Raw genomic sequence first — 21,866 nt, 5'->3', positions numbered from 1 at the left:
TTTTTAAGTCCACAGCTCAGTTTTTAATTACATGCATGCTGTGCAGCCAGTCTTCCGAGCGTTTCATCTTGCAAAACTGACACTCTGGACCCATTAAACAACAACTCCGCACTCCCCACCTCCCCCCAGTCCCTACAGCCACCATTCTGCTTCCGTGTCTATGAACCTGAGCTCTCTAGGTCCCTCATGTAAGTGGATTCATACAGTAGCTCCCCTTCTGTGAATGACTTATTTCACACAGATACCCATGTTGTAGCACAGGTCAGAAGTTCCTTTCTTTTTGTGGCTTTAGTAATATTCCATTGTATGTTTCTACCAAATTTTGTTTATCCATGCATCCACCCACCATGTTGTGAATAATGCTATGAATATGGGTGTACAAATATCTCTTCAAGACCCTGCTTTTAATTCTTTGGCATATATACCCAGAAGTGGAGTTGCTGGATCATATGATAATTTTATTTTTTGTTTTTTGAGAGCTGCTATGCTGGGTTCCACAGTAGCTACACCATTTACATTCCCACCAACTATGCAGGAGGGTTTCACTTCTCCACATCCTCACCAACACTCGTTATATTCTGGTTTTTTTATAGTAACCATCCTAATGGATGTGAGGTGGTATCTCACTGTACTTCTGATCTGCATTTCCCTGATGATGAATGATGTGGAGCACCTTTTCATACGTTTGTTGACAATTTTCATATCTTCTTTGGAGAAATATCTATTCAAGTCCTCTGCCCATTTTTGAATTGTGTGATTTTGTTGTTGTTGAGTTGTAGTAATTGTTATTTTGAATCCTGTTTTATTTCCTCTTTGCTTATGTAGTTTTATTGCACATTGCTATGGATGTACCACTGTTTGACCATCACCATTGAAGGATACCTGGGTTGTTTCCAGTTGGGATGAATAAAGCTGCTATAACCATTTAAGTACAGTTTTTGCATGAACATAAGTCTTTATTCGTCCAGGATAAATGCCCAGAAATATGTTTGGTGAGTCATATTATATTTACATGTTCAGTTTTGTAGAAACTGTCAAACTGCGTTCAAGATTGGACATATTTTACATTTCTGTCAGCAATGTGTGAGTGATCTAGTTTTCCACACCTTTCCATCATTTGGTATTGTCACTGTTTTTTATTTTAGCCATTCTGATAGGTGTGCAATGATAGTTCACTGGGTTTTTTTTTTCTTTTCATGCTGCTTTTAATTTGCATTCCCCTAATGGCTAACGATGTTGAGCATGTTTTCAAGTCCTTATTTGCTATCTGAATATCTACTTTGGTGAACTGTCTTTTCATGTCTTTTGGCCATGTGCTAATTGGACATTTGTTATCTTTACTGCTGAATTTTGAGAGTTCTTTATCTTTTCTGGAACTTTGTTCTTTTTCATATATACATATGGTTTGTCCCACCCTTCATCCTTTTTTGCAGAGCAAAGTTTTCAATTTTGGTGAAGTCCAGTTTATCAGTTTTCCTTTTATGGATCATGCTTTTGGCATCAAATCTAAGCACTTGTTGCCTAGTCCTAGATCTCAAAGATTTTCTCCAGTTTTTATTCTACAGGTTTTGTAGTTTCACATTTTACACTTAAGTCTGCCATCCATTTTAGGTCCATTTTTGTTAAAGACTTAAGATTCTTTTTTTTTTTCTGGCCTATGGATGTCCAGTTGCTCCAGCACCATTTGTTCAAAATACCGTCTTTTCTTCATTGCTTCTGCATCTTTGTCAAAAATCAGTTGAGCATATTTGTGTGGAACTAGGTTCTCTGTCCTGTTCCATTGACCTATGTATCTGTTCCTTCACCAATCCATATACTTTTTGTATTTCAATTGGGTAGACTGGTTCCTCTCATTTTTTCTTCTCTTTAAAGATTATTTTAGTTATTCTAGATTCTAGTTCCCTAGTCTTTCCATATAAATGTTAGAATAATCTGATTATATCTACTGAAGATCTTGCTGAGATTTTGAGAGACTGCATTAAGTCAGTTTATCACTTTGGGGAGAATTAGCATCTTTATTTGTTAAACCTTCCAGTCCATGAACATGTGTCTCTCCATCCATTAAGATCTCTGGTTTCCTTCGTAGGTGTTGTATGCTTTTTAGCATATAAATCATGAACATGTTTCTTCATTTTGCTCCTAAGTATTTCATTTATAATCCCTCGGGGGTTTTTTGAGGGACTGTAAGTGGCATTGTATTTTTAATTTTTTTGTGTGCTCATTGCTTATATGTAGAAATAAAATAGATTTTTGTATGTTTTTCTTGTGTCCTGACTTGATAAATGATTTATTCGTTCTGAGAGAGTTTTTCTGTAGATTTATTGGGATTTTATATGTAGATCATCATGTTATCTGCAAATAGAAACAGTCTTATTTCTTGCTTTCTGACCTGTGTGCCCTTTATTTCCATTTCTTGCCTTGTCCCACTGGCTAGAACCTCTTATTACTATGTTGAATAAGAGTGGAGAAAGTGGACATCCTTGACTTGCCTCCAATTTTAGGGGGAAAGTATTCAGTCTTTCACCATGAAGTATAATGTCAGCTGTGAATTTTTTTTGTAGGTTTTAAACATCAAGTTGAAGTTTCTATTCTGATTTTTCTGAATGGGTTTTTTTTTATCGTGAATGTGTGTTGAATTTTTGTCAAATGCTTCTTCTGCATTGATTGATAAGATCATGTGATATTTCTTCTTTAGTTTGTTAATAGGGTAGATTACATTGATTAACTTTAAAATATTAAACCAGCCTTGCATCCTTGGAAGGAACACTACTTGGTCATGATGTATGATTCTTTTCATATATTGCTGAATTATATTTGATAATATTTTGTTAAGGATTTTTGTATCTATACTTATGTGAGGTATTATTGATCTGTAGCTTTCTTTTTCTTTCTTTTTTTTGTCCAAAGGGTACTGTTTTTGTATGGTTTTGGTATCAGGGTAATACTAGCTTCATAGAATGAATTGGGAAGTGTTTTCTCCTCTTCTCATCCGGAAGAGAGTTTATAGAATTGGTGTTGATTCTTCTTGAAAAGTTTATTAGAATTTGCCAGTGAAACAATCTGGGCCTGGAGATTGCTCTTGTGGGAGTTTTTAAATTATGAATTCAATTTCTTGAGTAATTATAAAGCTATTCAAATGATCTGTTACATATTGAGAGTTGTGGTGGCTTATGCTTTTGAGGAATTGGTGCATTTTGACTAAGTTTTAAAATTTTTGTGCATGGAATTGTTCATAGTATTTCCTGTTATCCTCGTACTGTCTTCAGGCTCTGTGATGTCATATACTTTTTCATTCCCAGTGTTGGCAATTATGTCACCTTTCTTTTTTCTTCAGTTTAGCTAGAGGTTTGTCAATTGTATTGATCTTTTCAGAGAACCAGCTCATCTCATTGATTATATATTGTTTTGTTTTCTATTTTATTGACTTCTGCTCTTATTTCCTTCCTTCTGGTTGCTTTGGGTTTATTTTGCTCCTCCTCTTTTTCTACTTTCTTGAGGTGGAACTTTATATTATTGATTTGAGATGTTTCCTCTTTGCTAATATATGTATATAGTGCTATAAATTTCCCTCTCAGCACTGCTTCAGTTGTATCCCACAGATTTGGATAAGTTGTATTTTCATTTTAATTCAGATCAATGTATTTTTTAAATTTCCCTTGAAACTTTCTCTTTGAACTATGGATTGTTTAGAAAACTAAAATTAAAAGTAGTCAAGTTCAAAGTTAACACAATCATTGAAAATAGCTTAATGAGAGATCAAATGTAGAGTAATAAATGTAATAGAAAAATGTATAATCTATATGAGAATACTTTAAAATGCAATTAAAAGACTCCAGAGAAAATTTGAACAAGTTAAAAGTACAGTTCTAAGGTTAGCCAGAGACAGGTAAGATTCCTCAAGGGAGGAACAACCTAAGACAGGCACAGTCGCAGGGGGGTCATCAGGTGAGAAATTATAATGGTAGGTAGATTATAATGGTTTGGTACTAGTACATGATGAGATAAACAGATGAGTGGAAGAGAAAATCCAGAAATAGATGCAAACATCATAAGGGATTTTAGTATAGGATAAAGATGGCATTTCAAACCAGAAGGTAAAAAGGGAAATCTTCCGTAAATGGTATTGGGAAAGCTAGTATCTTATCTTAAATATTTTTATATAAATTATATATAAATACATAATATTTTATCTTATTTTATAAATATAATTTTCATCTTATAAAAATATTTATCTTATATATTTATAAAGTTATATCCCTCTCTCCCATGATTTCAAAATGAGTTCCAGATATATAAAAAATGTAAGCATACACAATTAAAATGTTAAATGGGAACATTTAAAAATGATCTTGAAAGAAGATGGCCTAAGTATGACACAAAATACAGTGATAAAAGTTCCATTCAACTATGAAAAAACTTTTTTTTTTTGGCATGGCTAAAACACCACAAATAAGGTCAGGATAAAAATAATGATATGAACAATTTCAAGCTCCTCTTAAAGATGTAATATTCCTAATAAATAAAGAGTTCATTTAAACTGATAAGAATAAGCCAACTATCAGTAGAGAAATGAGCAAAGAACAGAAACAATTCCAAGAAAAGGAAAATGCTCAGCCTCGCTCAATGAAGGAAGAGGACCACAGAAGAGACACCACCTTCTGTGCCTCAGATTGTCAAAGATTAAAAAAAAAAACAAATAACAGGGCATGTTGGAGAAAGAGTGGGATCAGAAGCTCTTATATATTCCTGGTGGGAGTGTAGTTGCCACAACCTTCATGCACATTCCCTTTGACCCAAAAATTCTGCAGCCAAGAATTTATCCTCAAAAAAAGTAGTCTTACAAATGTGAGAAATCACATTTACTCAAAGATATATATTGTAGCAATTTTCCATATCCAATGATTACAAACATCCTAAATGTCTATCCATAGAGGATTGAGTAAATAATTATGATGCAGTTGGAATACTATGCAGCTGCTAAAAGTAATCAGGCAGTTTTGTGTGAACTAATATAGAAAGATATCACAGATATTTGTTAACTGAAAAAAGGAAGCCAGGGGAAGAAAATATAGTATGTTGTAATTAAAAAAATATTATCTATGTATGCGTAGATAATCTCTGGAAGGATACATAAGAGACTACAACAGTGGCTGGCGGGAGAGAGTTGCTGAGTGAAACTGGGAGGCTGCAAGACAGAGACAGGAGGGAAATTTAATTATGTATACTTTTACTGTATACTCTTTTCTATCTTTTGAGTTTCACAGCATGTGAAGGGATTACCTATTCAAAAAAAAAAAGGGAAATCATTTGTTTAATGCTTAAGTAAGTACCTTGAGAGCAAAATAGAGACAGAGACAGAAATAAGTGTTTGTTCCCCGAGCACAGACTAAATATCCAGGGGAAGGACATACATGAACCAGGGCTCAGGAGACTCTTGACTCAGTACTTCATAAACATGCACTTCCACAATCATAGAATTCCAAGGTAAGAAAGTGTTAGAGATTCCCCAGACTTGCCTTTATTCTGTGGCAGAGGGAAGGAACCCTCTGAGAATAAACAGTTGCTGAGAAGAAATCTGTAAATACTCCCCAGGCAGACACAAAGACAGGAGCGCCGGAAGAGAGCACTGTGGGGGCTGGCGAGCAACCTACACAGCCCTTCTGCCGTCAGTGTGGCATGCTTTGCGTTCCTCTTGTTGCTGCGGTTAGGAGCGTGGTCTCCTGCCCACCACGTCCCCCTCCAGCCCAGGCCTCATTCAGAGGAACCCAGCAGGTGCCTGGCCTGCAATTTGGAGGCAGTGCCCAAGGTGCCCAGCAACCTGGGAGTGGTCCCCTGCCCTCTGTGACTGAGAGCCACTCTTCTTGCAAAGTGTCTCTTGGTCCCTGTGCCGCCCCCAGAGCATCAGGTGTCCTTCTGGGAACCTTCCTAGCAGCTCTGCGTCAGGTGGAGAGTTTATATCCAGCTGCTAAGTCTCACTTCTCATTTAACCCTGAAGTCCTATGCATGATGATGAAATATGGGTGGTGATGGTAATCTCACTCATCTTTAAGGGTTCTCTGTCTGCCTGTCTTTGTATCTGTCTGTCTGTCCTCAAATCACAGTTCTCATTTGCACCTCACAAATGCAGACTGCTGGGGCAGATCTGATCCCCAGTGTTCAAACGGCAGTGAAATATTTCTACAAAGCTTTTTTTCCCCAAGTATTTCCTCATACATTGTCTCATCACAGCCCCCGGATACCCTCATATAAGCAAGGGAAGTATTATTTAACCCAGATACACAAGTGAGGATATTAAAGAGGCAGCTGTGAAATAGTGGGCTTTTGGGGTAAGAGCACATGGGTTTGAATCCTGACTGCATGGATTCTCTACACCTACTTTTTCTGGTATAAAATGGAGATATTAATGCCTATAGTCTTGTCTTCAGACTGCATTGTTGTTAGGATTAAATGGTCATGATTCAAAAGAGTTTCAAGAATGAGCATTCTAATGATTTCCTGTTTCTTGACCTGTTCTATCCTTTAAATTTTATTTTCATTTTGAAAAAATGTCTTACAAAAGAGGAGAGAATGACATCATGCCCCTGATATACCTACCACTCTCCAACATATCAGTTCAAGGCCAGTCTTGTCTCAGCCCCTATCCACTCCTCCTTGTGTTTACTGACCAGTTTTCAAAATAGTGAACTATTTCCCTCACATCCTCACAATGGGTTATTTGGGGTTTTTAAATATATTCTAAGTGATTAAACACATTTGTTATGTTTCAGTCTATTACAGTTATGATCCCTGTTGATGCTCATCGTGGCCAGGGAAGACTTCTTCCTGTTGGCGTCTGCGTCCTGTGGCGTGGCTGTAGTGGTCTCTCGCACTTTGCTCTTTTTGGGGGTGATGAGACTGTCTAGGCTCATTCTGTACATTTGCTACATCAGACATTTCTCAAAGCCAGTCTGATTCCTTTGGGGAGGGTGGGGTTCAGAGTTCATCATCTAACTGCTAGCGGTGCCTTACAGTGAGCAGGGCTAGGATGTGTGTGTGTGTGTGTGTGTGTGTGTGTGTAAGATAAAGCATATGGAGTTCACACCAGTCCTAGCTCACAATCAGGACTACAGAATTTTTACCTGATATCAATCTTGTACATTTGTATCTCCTTTTAACAAGAACACCTGTTTTCTCAGCAACATCAATATTATCACTCATTTGATTTGTCCCACAGTACACATAACAAAAGTCTTGGAATAGTAATAATCATAATACCAAGTACCATCAATAATGATTATTGAAAACAGTTGAGGATTTGGGGGGCAGGGGGTGGGATGGGCAGTCCTTTATCCTTTGAGTACATCCCTACAAGGGTATACAGATTGCTGTGTTTTCATTTCTCAGTGTTTAGTTGTGCCAACCAATGGGACACACACTTCGTTTGCTTCAGTTTATTTTCATTTGAGGGATTTCTTTTTAAAATATTAAGTGTGCTTTATTATTATGTCAGATATTTACATGTTTCAAAGCAAATCCACAAAATAAGGTCTATTCAAAGGTCAGTTTCTATCCCTGACAATTCCATCTCATTCCTCCACTTCCCTATAGGTCTTTTAAATTTTATTTTATGCTTTATCCCATAATTGTCTTTTAAAAAATATAACAAATAGATCTATATCTTTGCATTTCTGCCCCCTTTCTTAAATTAAGTTAATTATAGCACAGTAAGCACACTTTTTCCTGTCATGTTTTTTCACGTAATAATTCTGGAGATCACAACATAGGCAGATAGGATACATTTCAAATTCCCGGAACTAGGATTGCTGGGTCAAAGAGTAAATGCACACTTAATTTGATATTGCTGCATTCCCCTCTACAAGGCGGATTTTACCATTTCCTGCAGACATTTTAACATTTTAATGTTAAAATAAATAATTACATGAGATTGTGTTATTTGCACTGAGAAAGGTTACACGGCTGCCCGAGGAACTGGAGCTGGGCTGGAACCTGTGAAATGCTGACTAATGGCCTGGTGGTCTGGCCCCTCCCCTGTAGCTTCTCCCCATGTTACAGATGAAGAAACTGAGACACCTGTAGGGAAGCAACCCACCATAAAGGACACAATGAGCTAGAACTTAAAATCTGTGTCCCTTGATGCTACACTTAGATGTCCTTTCAGTGTGTCACAGATTTACTTCTGCTGAACTCAGTTTGCTTGTCCACAAATGGAGAAGAAAAACGTAATAGTTCTAAGTAGCAAAATTAATGAGATAATTAGGGGTTAATTCTCCCTTAGGTATAGGAGAGTTTCTTCGAGATAGGGCTTAACTCCTCTAGGTCAATAGGAATTCAGCAATTAGATTATGATATCAAGGCACTAATAATGATCTTATAGATGAGAGAGAAAATCCCTCCACTCCCCAAAGTCTGACTTGTTTAGGCACCTTGCAGAATCTGGCTCATTTCTTGCAGAGTGCTTTGAACTTCTTTAAACAAAGATGCCTTATGCTATGCAAACCTTTCCAAAGGGGTGTGGGCAAATATGGCATTTCCCAGTGAATGAACAAGCTGTAGACCACAAAGCCTTGTCTTTTTCTTTCCTGGTGTGACCCCGGGGTTCTTTGTGCTTGCTTTGTGACAGGTTGATTGACTTATGTGCAATTTGGGACTCTGGAGTTGTCCTTCCCGCTGCAGACTGGAAGGGACCTTCCTCTGGTGTTGCAGGAAGGAGGCTGAATAAGGCAGAGGTGGTGAGTGGGGCTTGGGCCTGAGGGGTGGGGGAATTTTTCGCTTCCTGCCTCTTTTCTTTGATGAGAGAAGGTTCTTTGCTTGGCCTCTGGAATCTTTGGGAGGGACATCTTCCTCCTCTTCCCCAGAGCTGGCCCCAGAGCCCCACCTCAAGGCTCCCCTTGGCAAGGAGGCTGGTGGCGAGAAGCGTGTGCTCCTTGGCCTCCAGCAGATGTAATCACCAGCATCCGCCCTCTCATCGCCCCAACTGTCTGCCTTGATTGAAAAATTGGGAAACAGCTTTGTTTGTGACCTGCATCCCCCCCTTAGCTTGGCCTCTACAACCTGGGAACCTGCTGAGTGACAGCTCTGGCAGATGGGGGGCAGTCCTAGAACCCCTCCTCTGGGCAGGGCCTGGGGCCCTGGCAGATGGACAGCTGTCCAGGGCTCAGTGAGCGACCGAGGTCATCACTGCAGCCACACCCCGTGTCCAGGGTCTGTGTTGTTCTGTTCTGGGTTAGAATTGCCCGCTGTTCCTGCTTTGGTCTCAGACCAGGGTGACCGGGAGGACCTGTAAGAGAGGAGAGCTTCGATTCTGGCTGCGGAGCGGTCGGCAGTGGGTCCCAAGCTAGCAGCCTGGGCCCGCCGGGCTGGGGGGAGTCTGACCTGGCAGTCTGAACAGAGAAAGGTTTCCTTATTCCTGAGCTCTGGCATCTCTGCATTATTGCAGTTCATCTCTCTCCCTCCAGCTCCCTTTCCAGATGTCTTCTGTTCTCCCAGAAGAGCTGGAGGTGGGGTGCGGGGAGGGGTTGAAAGGTGGGAGCTGAGTGTGCTGATGATGTGGATTTGGGATCTGGACAAAACCCAGCCGTACTTGCTCTGTGATCTTAGGAAAGTTTCTAACAGCTCAGCCCCGAGTTTCCTGGTTTACCCGGTAGGGATAATAATGAACATGTTGTAAAGATTAAATCAAAAAGATTAAATATATAAAGAGCCTTGCACAGTGCCGGCATATAGTAGGTGTTCAGTAAGTGAAAGTTACTGTTTATCATATGAGTAGCATTTCAGATACACTTGTCATATCAAGGTAGTTTCTGGGTGGCTCTTTCAGGGCTATGACTCACTTAGAACAGCATCAGGTTTCAGGGACCACCTGGGAAATCCACCTGGCCACAGAGCTTTTTTTCCCGATCATTGTTAGAAATACTGAGCTTGAACATACTGACAGGGCAGGGGGTGGGGAGGGACACCATTCTTTTGTTTTACTGTATTTGGAGGACTCTGCAAAAGTGATGTGCCAGGTTATTTTGATGGGCATGTAAAGATGTGTAAAACAGCATGGCACAGATCCCTGGTTTGTGACAGAATTGGGAGCTAGTTCAGCTTTGTGTTTCCATGCCTCTTTCCTTGGCACTTTTTCCCGTGCCCTCCCTGCTTTCTGTCCCTGTGCCCCTCGGAGCCCCTCCAAGGTCGTTCCTGGGCACAGACACTATAGGTTTCCTGACAGATCCCTGCCTAAGGAACCGGGAGTCCCTCCCTTCTCGCATGACAGCAACTTCACAGCCCAGCAGCACTTGGGCCTGGCAGCCGAGTCCTGCCCTGCTGTGTCCAGCTTCATGCAGAGCAAACTTGTTCCAGCTTGTGCCTCTGGACACTTCCAATTCAATCAGCAAATCCTAATATTGTTGCAGAGCTTTAATTTTTGTAATGAGCCCATTTACATTAACCGTGTCCTTTGACTTGCACGACAGTTCTGTAGTGTGAGCAGGGCTTGCATCGTCATCCCCATTTGATCAATGAATAAATCGAGGCCCAAGAAGGTGTTTCTCCAAGGTCCATAAAACTGATTAGCCACAGAGCCCAGGCTGGACCACAGACGCCTGAATCGTGGGCAGTTTTTTGCCCTGACACCACCCTGCTTCCTCCAGCCTGAGGAACGTGCACACCAAGCAAGGTCAAAGGACTTGCCGACACACAGAGAAACATTTTTTTAAAAAAGGAAGTGCGGGAAACACGTGCACAGCATCATACGGCTGTTGGGGGAACAGTGAGTTCGGAAGGAAGGGGAGCTGGTCCAGGTCACTTTGAGGAACGATCGTCATCATAAGCATGAACGTCTGAGCTCGCCCGGCACACCAGGCATCGTGCTGCCTACTGGACGTGCATTTTCCATTTGACCCTCCTCACCACAGCGCTGTGAAATAGGGCCTGTGAGTCCCCACATTTTACTGGTGACAGAAATACATAAAGGTTCAGGAACCTGCCCAGAGCGCCATGCCTCAGCAAGTGCCAGCGCCTGAATTTGCAGTCTGGCTTCTTCCAAGCCTCACAGGAAAGGCTGCCTAGCTGCTTCCAGCGAGCCTCCAGCCAGGCTCCCGGTGATCTGATTTTGTCTCTCCAGCTGGGGAGCCTCCTAGGACCGAGTCCTCCGTCTCTGAGCCCTCCTTCCCTCTGGGTCTCCTTTTGTTCCCAGGCCACCGCCATCTGGAGCTGCCCCAGGCATCTGCTCTCAGCACTCGCCCCTGTCCCTCCTCCCGTGCCAGCTTCCCGCACTTCTCCCTTCTGCCCCTCCCACCAGGCACTCAGAGCAGGCACCTGCCCTCCGACGACTGCAGGAACCACCCAGCTTCCCCAGGCCCTCAGCTCCCCACATGGACCCACTTGGTGAATTGGATCTGATAGTGTCTGGAGCCGATAGTGTCTTTGGAGAAGCTGGGCCTTCTCTCTCCTCTGTCCAGGAACATCACAACAGGCCGCTGCGGGCAACATGGGCTCAGGACACACAGCTGGGAGCGGGCCGGGGTGGGGCCTGGAGCTTCATGAGGAATGCTTCTGCTTCCCGTCTCCTTCCCCAAGATGGATCCCTGGGCCCTGGAGGCGGCGCCCGTGATTGGCCACCTTCTTCTGGGGGTGCTGAGTTCTGCAGGGCCGCTGTGGGGCCTTGCGTGGCAGCCGAGAAAGCTGTTCCCCTTAATAGCCGTCCATCTCGGTTCTCCGCAAGTGATGAGGTCACTGTACCCCACTCAGCCTTTCCTGCTGCTGCCTTATTACCAGAGGCTGGACTGCTGGGTTTGAGATGGCCTGTCACCCTCTGAGTTTATGTTTCTTGTAAGAGGACCACAGACTTAGCACAGGGAGGCCCTTCTGGGAGCTGGTGTGTGTGCTTACTCGGAGCAGAAGCCGCGAAGCTTCGCCCTCCACCGCTGGAGCCGATAGTGTCTTTGGTGTGAGCGTGATAGCTGCCAGCTCCTGGACAGACGGTGCACAACCTTCCCTGTCTGTCCCCTGCCCCCTCTTCCAGGCTCCTCCAGCCTGCTGAAGCCTGCGGGGCTGGCAGTGGGATCCAGACTGATGTCTGTGCTGGATGGAAATGCGGAGGGCTGGCAGGGAGGAGGCGCAGATGCCGCTCCCTCCTGCTGTCTTAGTCCTCTCCTCCCTGTGCCCTTTTACCGTGTCAGACAGGAATTTAAAAAATGCAGCTGGGGAGGCGCTGTCCTTGAATATCAGCAGCTAGACTAATATTGACAGGATGAAAGCCACTTGAAGGAAGGTGACCTGCCCCCTCTCCAGGGCCGACTGCAGCCAGGAGCAGTAGACATCACAGGTCAGGAGGCCTTGTGGAGGAAGCTGGCATGAATAACTCGGGTAGGCGTCTGCAGCAGTGTGAAGGGCATTGGCTAAGGAGACCCCGGCAGAGGCAGGAGATGGGGGAGCCCAGCGCTGCTGTGGCTGCTTTACAGGAACTTTCAGGGGCCTCTGTGTCTCTCTGATCCATAGACCGCACCTGTGCCAATAATTGTATGTTGGGTTTAAGGGTGATTAGGAACTCCCGGGCCACAGAGCCAACACACGGTTATTTGCACAGGTATTGTGTGTTTTGTAGATCTACAAAGCAGATATGCGGATTCGAAAGCCCACCTTGTCCAAAGCCACGTAGCAAAGCAGTGTACCACAGAACGGAGCGGGGCCAGTGGTTTTTGAATGTCAAGTTTGTGCCAGGCTTTGTATTAGATGCTAGACACATACATTAGTCCATGAATTCATTTAATAGGAATGAACCGAAATGAATTCACTTAATTAATAATCATCACAGCACTCTTTTAATAAGTAATATCCCACTCTTAAAGACAAGAAAACTAAGGCTCCTCAAGAGTGTGAACCTTGCTGAGGACAGCAGGACCAGAGCTGAGGTGGCACTGAAGCTCAGGTGTGTGGCTCAGTCCGTGCCTTCCCATGAACCACAGCAATTATACGACATCCCTTCCTCTTGAAGCTCCATCTCTGAATCCCTGTCTGGTGTGTTTCCCTGGTCAGCACCATTTCCGAGCTAGTTTGTTGTTCACCTCTGTTGATTAAGCCCAGCCCTGTTCTGCTTTGAGCGGGCGCTCGCTCCTTTGAAGGGCCCAGAAGAAAGACAGAAGACATTGCCCTCACCCCCAGGAAGCTCACAGTCTAGTTACAGGCTGAGATCATCTCCTTTCCTTCACCACAAGCTTCTCCTATAGTCTTGCCCCTCTTTTTTTCCTTCTTGGGTTCAGCCTGTGGTTTTCAGAAGCCTTAGAACCTTGGTCTGTTGATGCCAGGCTCTAGACAGAGAAAGCAGCTTAACACAAGTGATGTCATGAATAGAGGGATCCAGGTGGTAGGTCTTCAGATGGACAGTGGCCTGGACTCCAAACAGACAAACCACTCAGGGAGCCTGGGAACCCACTGGTCAGTGCCTGGGGTGGGGAAGCTGTGTTTGAAAGGAGGCTGGGGGTTTGCACAGCTGTCCTTTAGGAAAGCTACTGGGAGACAGAGATGGGGGTTTCAGGCTGTTCTTTATGCAGCATTTCCCCTGCATGGCATTTTGCAAATGTTGTATTGGGAGATGGGGGGTAGACTGTGACTTCTTAGAGTGGCATGCTAGAACTGAGCCCTATGTCTTTTTGTTTAACCAATATTCAATATACTGAAGTTATAAACCCCAAAACCTAATTCTTCCTTAAAGGTGTCATTTCAGCTGACAAATTTTACAACTCCCAGCATGAAGCGCACAAACTTTAACAGTCATTTGTTTGACCCCATTAATAAAGCCACATTAAATTCCTCCAAACTTACAAAACTGCATTTATAAACTGAATCATTCACTTTACTTTTTGAAGTATCACAGTTTTATAACAAAGTATTCCAAGTACTTAAGTAATGCCTTTTCCTCATTAATATTTTAGATAACAGCCTCACCAAGATGTAATTCACATACCATATAATTCACCTATATAAAGGATACAACTCAGTGATTTTTTAGTACATTCAGAGTTAGGCATCCATCACCACAATTCATTTTAGAACATCTTCATTATCTCCTCCTCCCCCCCCAAAAAAACCATACTCCTTAGCAGTATCCCACCCCCTTCCTTCAGTCTTATGCAACCAACCACTGATCTACTGTCTGTCTCTATAGATTTGTCTATTTTAGACATTTCCTATAAATGGAATCACACAGTACATGGTCTTATGTGTCTGGCTTCTGGCTTCTTTTTTTTTTATTATTTTATTTTGGTATCATTAATCTACAATTACATGAAGGACATTATGTTTACTAGGCTCCCCCCTTCACCAAGTCCCCCCTACATACCCCTTCACAGTCACTGTCCATCAGCGTAAGATGCTGTAAAATCACTACCTGTCTTCTCTGTGTTGCACAGCCCTCCCCGTGCCCCCCACGCACTATACATGCTAATCGTAAGGCCCCCTTTCTTTTCCCCACCCTTATCCCTCCCTTCCCACCCATCCTCCCCAGTCCTTTTCCCTTTGGTAACTGTTAGTCCATTCTTGGGTTCTGTGGTTCTGCTGCTGTTTTGTTCCTTCAGTTTTCCTTTGTTCTTATACTCCACATATGAGTGAAATCATTTGGTACTTGTCCTTCTCTGCTTGGCTTATTTCCCTGAGCATAATACCCTCTAGCTCCATCCATGTTGTTGCAAATGATAGGATCTGTTTTTTTTTCTTATGACTGAATAGTATTCCATTGTGTATATGTAACACATCTTCTTTATCCATTCATCTACTGATGGACATTTAGGTTGCTTCCATATCTTGGCTATTGTAAACAGTGCTGCGATAAACATAGGGGTGCATCTGTCTTTTTCAAACTGGAGTGCTGCATTCTTAGGGTAAATTCCTAGGAGTGGAATTCCTGGGTCAAATGGAATTTCTATTTTGAGCATTTTGAGGAACCTCCATACTGCTTTCCACAATGGTTGAACTACTTTACATTCCCACCAGCAGTGTAGGAGGGTTCCCCTTTCTCCACAGCCTCGCCAACATTTGTGGTTGTTTGTCTTTTCTATGATGGTGGTATGTGTCTGGCTTCTTTTACACAGCATAATGTTTTCAAGGTTCCTCCACGTCTTAGCATGTCAGTGCTTCATTCCTTTTATGGCTGAGTAATATGCCATGATATAGATACACCTCATTTTATTCATCCATTCATCAGTTGATGGACATTTGGGTTGTTCCCACTTTTTGGCCATTACCGGTTATGCTGCTGTGAACATCTTGTACACGTGTCCGTGTGGACATAAGTCTTCAGTTCTCTTTGGCATATGACCAAGAGTTGAACTGCTGCATCATCAGGCAATTCTGTGTTTCTCCTGTTGAGACACCTCAGGTCTTTTCCCACTAGATCCAAGCCTCCCTCTCTGGCCTTCTGCCTTCCATCTCCACCTTTGCTCCCACCCAGGCCCCGCCTTCTTACCCTGCCCAAATTGTGCCACCGCCTATGCCCCAGACCTGTCCCATAGGATTATAATCACTTGCCCACTAGCCTTCCTCTGAGCCACTTCCCTTTAATGACAGGCCCTGGGCAGACGGCTGCTGCCACCCCAGGTATCTTCTCCACCCAGCCAGAGAGGAGGTGGGAGCCTGCAACCCTCTCTCTCCAGCTGTGAACAAAGACGTGCATCTAATTGCTGTGAATCTTGGTCCCTGAGGTAGAAGACCTGGAGCCTCGCAGAGTGAGAAACTAGGCTCTTGTGTTGTAGGGTGCGGGGGGCTCCTCTTCACCTTCCTTGGGGTGCAGAACTCCTCCCCCAGGGGCGTCCTTTCCAGCTCTTCCTCGCAGGCCCACTTTCCTCCTGTCCGTTTGGTTTTCGCTGATAGCTCCAAGGCGGAGCTGTCCATATACCCTGCGTGCTGATGCTGTTTCCTTTGTGATCTGCTTTACCTGCTAGTCTCTGTACGGAAGAAGGCTGCTGGAGCTCCGTTAACCACAGGCAGGGCTCCCAAGTGCAGCCTGAGTAATGACACTCACAGCTGTCCACGACCTCATTTAAGCTCGCCCCTCCCCGCACAGCCTGTTAGATCAGCCAGTTGAAGGCTAAACTGACCATGTCTGAGAGTCTTCCATTCCTTGTGTTTCCCAGCCCTTCCTCTTAGAGCATGAATAAATAAGCAGTAATAATGAGAAAACACACAGCCCCAAGGAACCTTAAAAGCCAACTGGATTGTAGCACCAGCAGTGTGCCCAGCAACTGGTGGGCTGTCTGCAGGGCTGGGCTGTGGCCCAGGCCACCTGTACTCCTTGGACTTCCTTGGTGTGCCAGGCTGAAACATGCCAGGCTCCCATTGGCCTGCGGTCTGATAGGGTGATGCACAACCCCACTTCCTGCATGCATCCTGCTTTATGTACAGGGATGTTCACCGCAGCATTGTAATGGGGGAAAAATAAAGAAAACAACCTCAAGGCCCACTACAAAGAGATGCTGAGACGATTTATGGTAGAGCCACACGATGCAGTTATGAAAATGAGAACAGCATGTGTCTGTGTCAAGCTCCAGGGCTGTCAACCAGTCACACCAAGGCAGCAAGGTGCACACACCCCCACCTAGAACTGGTGGTGCTTTCTCGGTGGGTGCAGCCTTCTGTGGGGTCCCGGCCCACCTCGTGGCTCATGAGTACCAGGGTGCCCTGCAAGTGCTTCATGTCCCTAGAGAGCCTGGTGGGAGCGCCAGCTACTCACTAGCCATTCGTGGTGGTCACTTTGAATTCAGAGGGAAAGATCTTTTCTTTCTTCTTTTTCATCCCTTTCCTCCCTCACCCACGATTTAATAAATAGCCAAGTGGTTCAGGTTTCAACCTGTAGATTAGTTCTGGGTGTTGAGCAGGAAACGGCTGTTTTCAGCCACATCCCTAAATCCTAAACCCAAGTATACATCCCCCCTCCCCCTCCTCCCCGAGGGGGAATCAAGGGTCACCTGATACCGCTGCCCCCCGCCCCCCAGCTCCCACTGAAACCCTGTGGCCTCTGTGAACTTAGCTGAGGCAGGGAGAGGGGGTGCCCGGCCTGTGGGGTGCCTTTGCCACCCCACCCGGATCACTGTCTGTGCTTAAACACGCAGCCCCTCGCTGCTCCCAGATCTACCCCCCTGACAATGGGAAGGAGCCCAGCATGAAACACAGCCTCCTGGCAGATGGGGACCCCCCTCCAGCCCTGAGAGGGGGTAGGGGGAGGCGGCTGAGTCCCGTGGGGAGGCTTCTTGGGCCCTTGGAGATCCCTTCCTGACGGCCGGACCGCACGCAGGCAGGAAGCCGGGCCCCTCTCCGCGTGCGGAGCAGGCTGCTGAGTGCTTCCTGAGGCCGCCCTTGGGCCCCGGAGGCTTCGGTGTCATTAAAGCCTTCAGACGAGGAGGTGGGAGGTTGTGTGGCAGACAGACTTTCCCAAAGACACGGACACACGTGGTCATTCCGTGGGGAAGGGGAGCCGGGGCTGTGACTCCTTGTCAGGTCCTCTCTGAGCGGGGGCCGGGAGCCCCCCTCACTGCTCCCCTTCTAATAGTGTCTTCTTCCAGCCACCCATCTTTCCCCTCCTTGCTGGACGCTCTCTTTGCGACAGGCTGGTGGCCAGCAATAGGGGGCATTTTGAGTCTCCGAGGAAACCCACCCCCTGGCCTTCAGATGCCTGTGAGCGGAGGGGGTGGAGCAGGCTGAGGTCACCGTCTGTTGCGTCGTCCCTCCCTTGGCACGAGAGAAGGGGGAGAGGGCGCCGAGGGCATCGGAGTGCCGGCCGGGAAGCGGAGCGGCGCCCTCCCAGGGCAGTTGTCCGCTGAAGGCAGACTTCAGGGCCCTGGCGCCTGAGCCGAAGCGTGCAGGGCGAGGGGCGGGGAGGCTGGCGGTGCAGGGGGTGGTGGCCGTTACTGGGCCAGTGCCTGGAGCCGCTGAATCCCCAGGTTCTAAGAGTCGGTCTGTGGGATGGAGGAAACAGGGTGTGCCTGACGGAGATCAGACAGAAAGTGCGGGGGAAGGATCTCGAAGGAAAAGGAGATGAGCGTGTCTGCTGAAGAGGTGCAGGGTCTGCTTCAGAGGATGTGAATAGACATGGTGGTGGTGTTATTGCTGTTATAGCTGTGTTATGCCGGCTTACACTGTAACGACAGTTTTCTCATTTGTGATATTAACCAAAGGTTTATAACATACTGATTCATTGGTGGGATAAATATCTCCCAGGAAAAATAGGAAGTAGAGATGCTTGTTCATTTACCCACGAATATTTATTACTATACTGTCTCACCTCAGAGGGAGACAAGTCCTGGCCTCTGAGCTCAGGAAGGTCAGAGACTGGTGGAGGAGACAGACGTGGCAACAGCCTATCCCAAGGCCGGAGGCGGTGGCCGCAGGCCAGAGCTCCTGGGCCGGCTGGGGAGCGCCAGGGAGACTGCAGCCTCCTCTCAGTGGGAAGGCGGGATCGGTGCCCGGGAGACGTCCCGCTGGGCCTTGTGGAGGGAGGGACCGTGCAGTGTAAGGGAATCATAGCCTGGGCCAGCAGGAGCAGAGGCAGCTGAGGGGGCCGTGTGGGACTGGACTGGAGAAACCGCAGGTGCTGCAGGAGGAGAGGCCACACGGGGCAGCAGCCAGATTGCAGGGCTCAAGGGCTACACAGGACACAGCGTCGATTTTGTCTCCTAGGCTGGCTCCTCAACGACTGTTTCTGCCAAGACAAATATGGTAGAGGTTGGCCACAGGTAGGACACACTCTGGCTCCTGGTGGAAGTGAGTGTGAATGGGATTATTATGGTGTAACCTGAGCCACGCTGATTTATATGTATGTGTAATCATCCGCAACTGTTACTCGTTTGTTTGGGAACAAATAGCTTGAGAAATAGCTGACATCCTAGTCCTGGGTTCCAGCTGAGGGCACCTGCCTGTCTGCACAGAGCCCTGTGTCCCAGCAGGGGCCACGCCTCAAGCTCCTCTCCAGTCTCCGGTCTCCGGTCTCCGGTCTCCGGTCTCTGGTCTCCTTAGATGGCCCTCCCCAGGCCCTCCTTTTCCCCTTTGTTTCAGCTCCTGTCTCTGATCAGGCTGCTTCCGGGCAGCTGTGTGTGTGTGTGTGTGTGTGTGTGTGTGTGTGTGTGTGTGTGTGTGTGTGTGTGTGTGTGTGAGAGTGTGTGTGTGTGTGTGTGTGTGTGTGTGTGTGTGTGTGTGTTTACTCTAGTGCAGAATGGCTGCGTTTTCCTCTGGCTCTGTTTGCCTTTCATTCTCTCTGTTCCCCCACAAAGCCCTGTGGCAGTGACGTGTGAATGTGTTCCTTAGTTGGTTCTTATAGTACTATTCTAGTCATCCCGTTAGTTTATTCTAAGAATTAATTGCTGGCATGCAGCCTTGTAGCACGAATCTGTTGGTGTATCTCTCAGCGTTAATTTAGGAGCGCAGCCTCAGAGGACTTGCAGGACTATTTTGTTCACGGCTCTGAAGCATTTCAAACTGAACATAGTCAGTTCTAAGCTCACACTGTCCCTGTGCCCCACTACCAGATTTATTCCCTTTTCTGTATTTTAGATGCCAGTTATTAGCATGATCTAATTCAGTTTCCCAGCCTAGAAACCTTGATGCCATCCTTCTTCTCACCATCTACCTCCAGCCAGTCATCAGAGCCTGTTGATTCTAACCCAGAAAGTATCCTCATATCTCAGGGAGGCCTTGTAGACTGTTAAGCCATCTGTCTGTCGCACACCTTCTCTCATACCCTCTGCAGGGGCTACAGTGGAATCTGGAATCTGGGGAAGGAAAGTGGAGGATCAGGTTGAGGAGGTGTGGTGTGAGAAACCTCACCCCTGGACTTTGCTCCTAGAGCAGGAGGAGGCAATAGGGCAGAGAGCAGACTGTGGCTAAGCCCCAGACCAGCCACCAGATGGACAGAATGATGGGCAGAATGATGGGCAGATAACAGGCCTTCTCTTGGACTTAGACTTACCTAAGATTCAGAGAAAACATAAGGTCTTGCATGTAGTGGAGTCACTTGAGCTCATCAGGAAAGAATGCAATAAAAATAGTAAAAATGGCTTATATATTGTACTTCATGTTCCTATGCATCATCCATTTAATTCTCACAACCACCATCTGAGGCAGGCCAAGCAGGAACTTATTTCCATTTCTGAGATTTTAAGAAAAGGCTTGGAAAGCAAGTAATGCACAAAAAAATAAATAGCAAAGCTGAAACCTTTATTTGGATAGTCCATTCCATAAATACTCCCTGCCAGGGACCATGCTAGGCACTGGGGCCACAGAATGATCAGGGCATGATCTAAGCCTAAAGAATTCCACAAAGAGGGGAGAAAGGTTAAGCCGATGTGAGCAAACTACAGCCCTAAGGCCAGTTCCAGCCCATAACCCATTTTTGTAAATAAAGTTTTATTGGAACATACCCATGCACATTCACTCACTTATTATCTGTGGCTGCTCTCACACTACAGTGGTAAAGTCTGGTAGTTGTGACAGAGGCTGTATGTTTCACAAAACCTAAACTATTTACTATCTAGACCTTTGAAGAAAAGACTAGGAAAAGAGGGTGATTTAAGAGAAGTCGGTGTGGAAATAAAGATCACCCAAAGGAGAACAAGCAGAAGCTATTTATTCAGAGCTTGCTGGAGCGAGAGGGTCAGCCACCACCACCTGCACTTGGCAGAGACTCAAAGGCAGAGAGGGCAGAGAGCAAGCCTTCGTGAAAAAGCTTCTGTGACATGCTCCAGCTGATATGGGCAGGGGGAGGAGGCCTAACTCGAGGCGGGGCTTCCTGTGTGACCTCTGGGGAATAGGTTTGTCTTTCCTGGTTGGTTGTGGGCTGGAAGTCCTGCCAAAGAATTGGATCGCCCGTAGTCACCGACCAACCGAGTCCTGACCAGTCCCAGGTTTGCAGGCCCATTGCTGCAGGGATTGTGGGCTGGGCGTCCGTTGTCACACGTGGTCTGGCCGTTGTATGGTAGTCCCCTCCCAGCGGGTGGCTGAAAGAGCAAGGACCGTTCACGGGGCTAGAAGTAATTCAGTAGAACCTGGGGTGACTGGGAGGGGGTGGGGAAAGATGAGACAGGGGGACAGGCAAGGGCCTGTGCGGGGGGACTTTCAAAGCATGTTTTAGGGGAGACATAAAGGACAAAACAGCGGTGGTGGGGAATGGGAGGGGAAAGTTGAGCAGGAGGTTACATCAGGGGGTCGGGAAGCAGTGCTGAGAAGCCCCCTGGCCTCGGTGCAGAAGTGCTAGCCACGGGAGGCCTGTGTTGGCGTTCCTCACAGAGGGGCCTTGCTGCTGCCGCCCCGCGGTCCTGCCATCGGGCCCAGGGGCTCTGCATTTGGGAATGTAACCTACTGCACAAGAGTTTTCCCTTCTTTATTCTACTAATAAAATCCTTTCTTCAAATAAAACTTTATGCGAAATGCCTATGTAAAGACAAGAGTCTGAAGCAGCTCCGATGAGGGCAGAGTGGAGGGGCTGAGTCCCACCTGCTCCCCACTCCCCAAACCCTCCACCCCCATGGAGCAGGGCCCTGCAACACTGCCCAGGAAGCCAACAAGGATCCTCTGGACCCAGTGGAAAACCCAGCACTAAAATTGCTAAGAAATCTTCAGCTCCATTCTCATCACCCTAAATACTTTGAGTGAAAACCCCAGGGTGGCTGTGAGCATGGCTCAGTGGGTGATTTCATTGAAATAGTGGTGAAGTTCCTGGGTTTGGAAGCCCAGGGGCTGGGGTCACCCCAGAGACTGCAGAACTTCCTAAAGGATGTTGCCCTTTAGGAGACAGGATGTTGCCCATCTACACTGCACCCTCCACAGAGCAGCCAGAGTGGTCTTTACCAATAGATCGCATCAGCTGACTCACCACTTAGAATCCTGCAGTAGCTCCCTGA

The 21,866-nt window shown here is 46.1% G+C and overlaps 1 protein-coding gene across 15 annotated transcripts in view; it reads left to right on the top strand.

Annotated features, from left to right (window-relative positions):
• The window catches only part of NFASC (neurofascin), a 167,709-nt gene that overhangs the window by 66,489 nt on the left and 79,354 nt on the right, over positions 1-21,866 (top strand). For 14 of the 15 annotated variants that reach the window (XM_057508076.1, XM_057508074.1, XM_036909702.2 and 11 more), the window contains exon 2: positions 8,621-8,729. The exons of the other annotated variant lie outside the window; for it this stretch is intronic. In XM_057508076.1, coding sequence (XP_057364059.1) covers positions 8,621-8,729 — 109 coding nt within the window. The remainder of the gene's footprint in view (positions 1-8,620; positions 8,730-21,866) is intronic. 15 annotated transcript variants of the gene reach the window in all.

The sequence above is a fragment of the Manis pentadactyla genome, chromosome 9 (assembly GCF_030020395.1).
Source record: "Manis pentadactyla isolate mManPen7 chromosome 9, mManPen7.hap1, whole genome shotgun sequence".
NCBI lineage: Eukaryota > Metazoa > Chordata > Mammalia > Pholidota > Manidae > Manis > Manis pentadactyla.
This window is presented reverse-complemented; position numbering and strand designations above follow the sequence as displayed.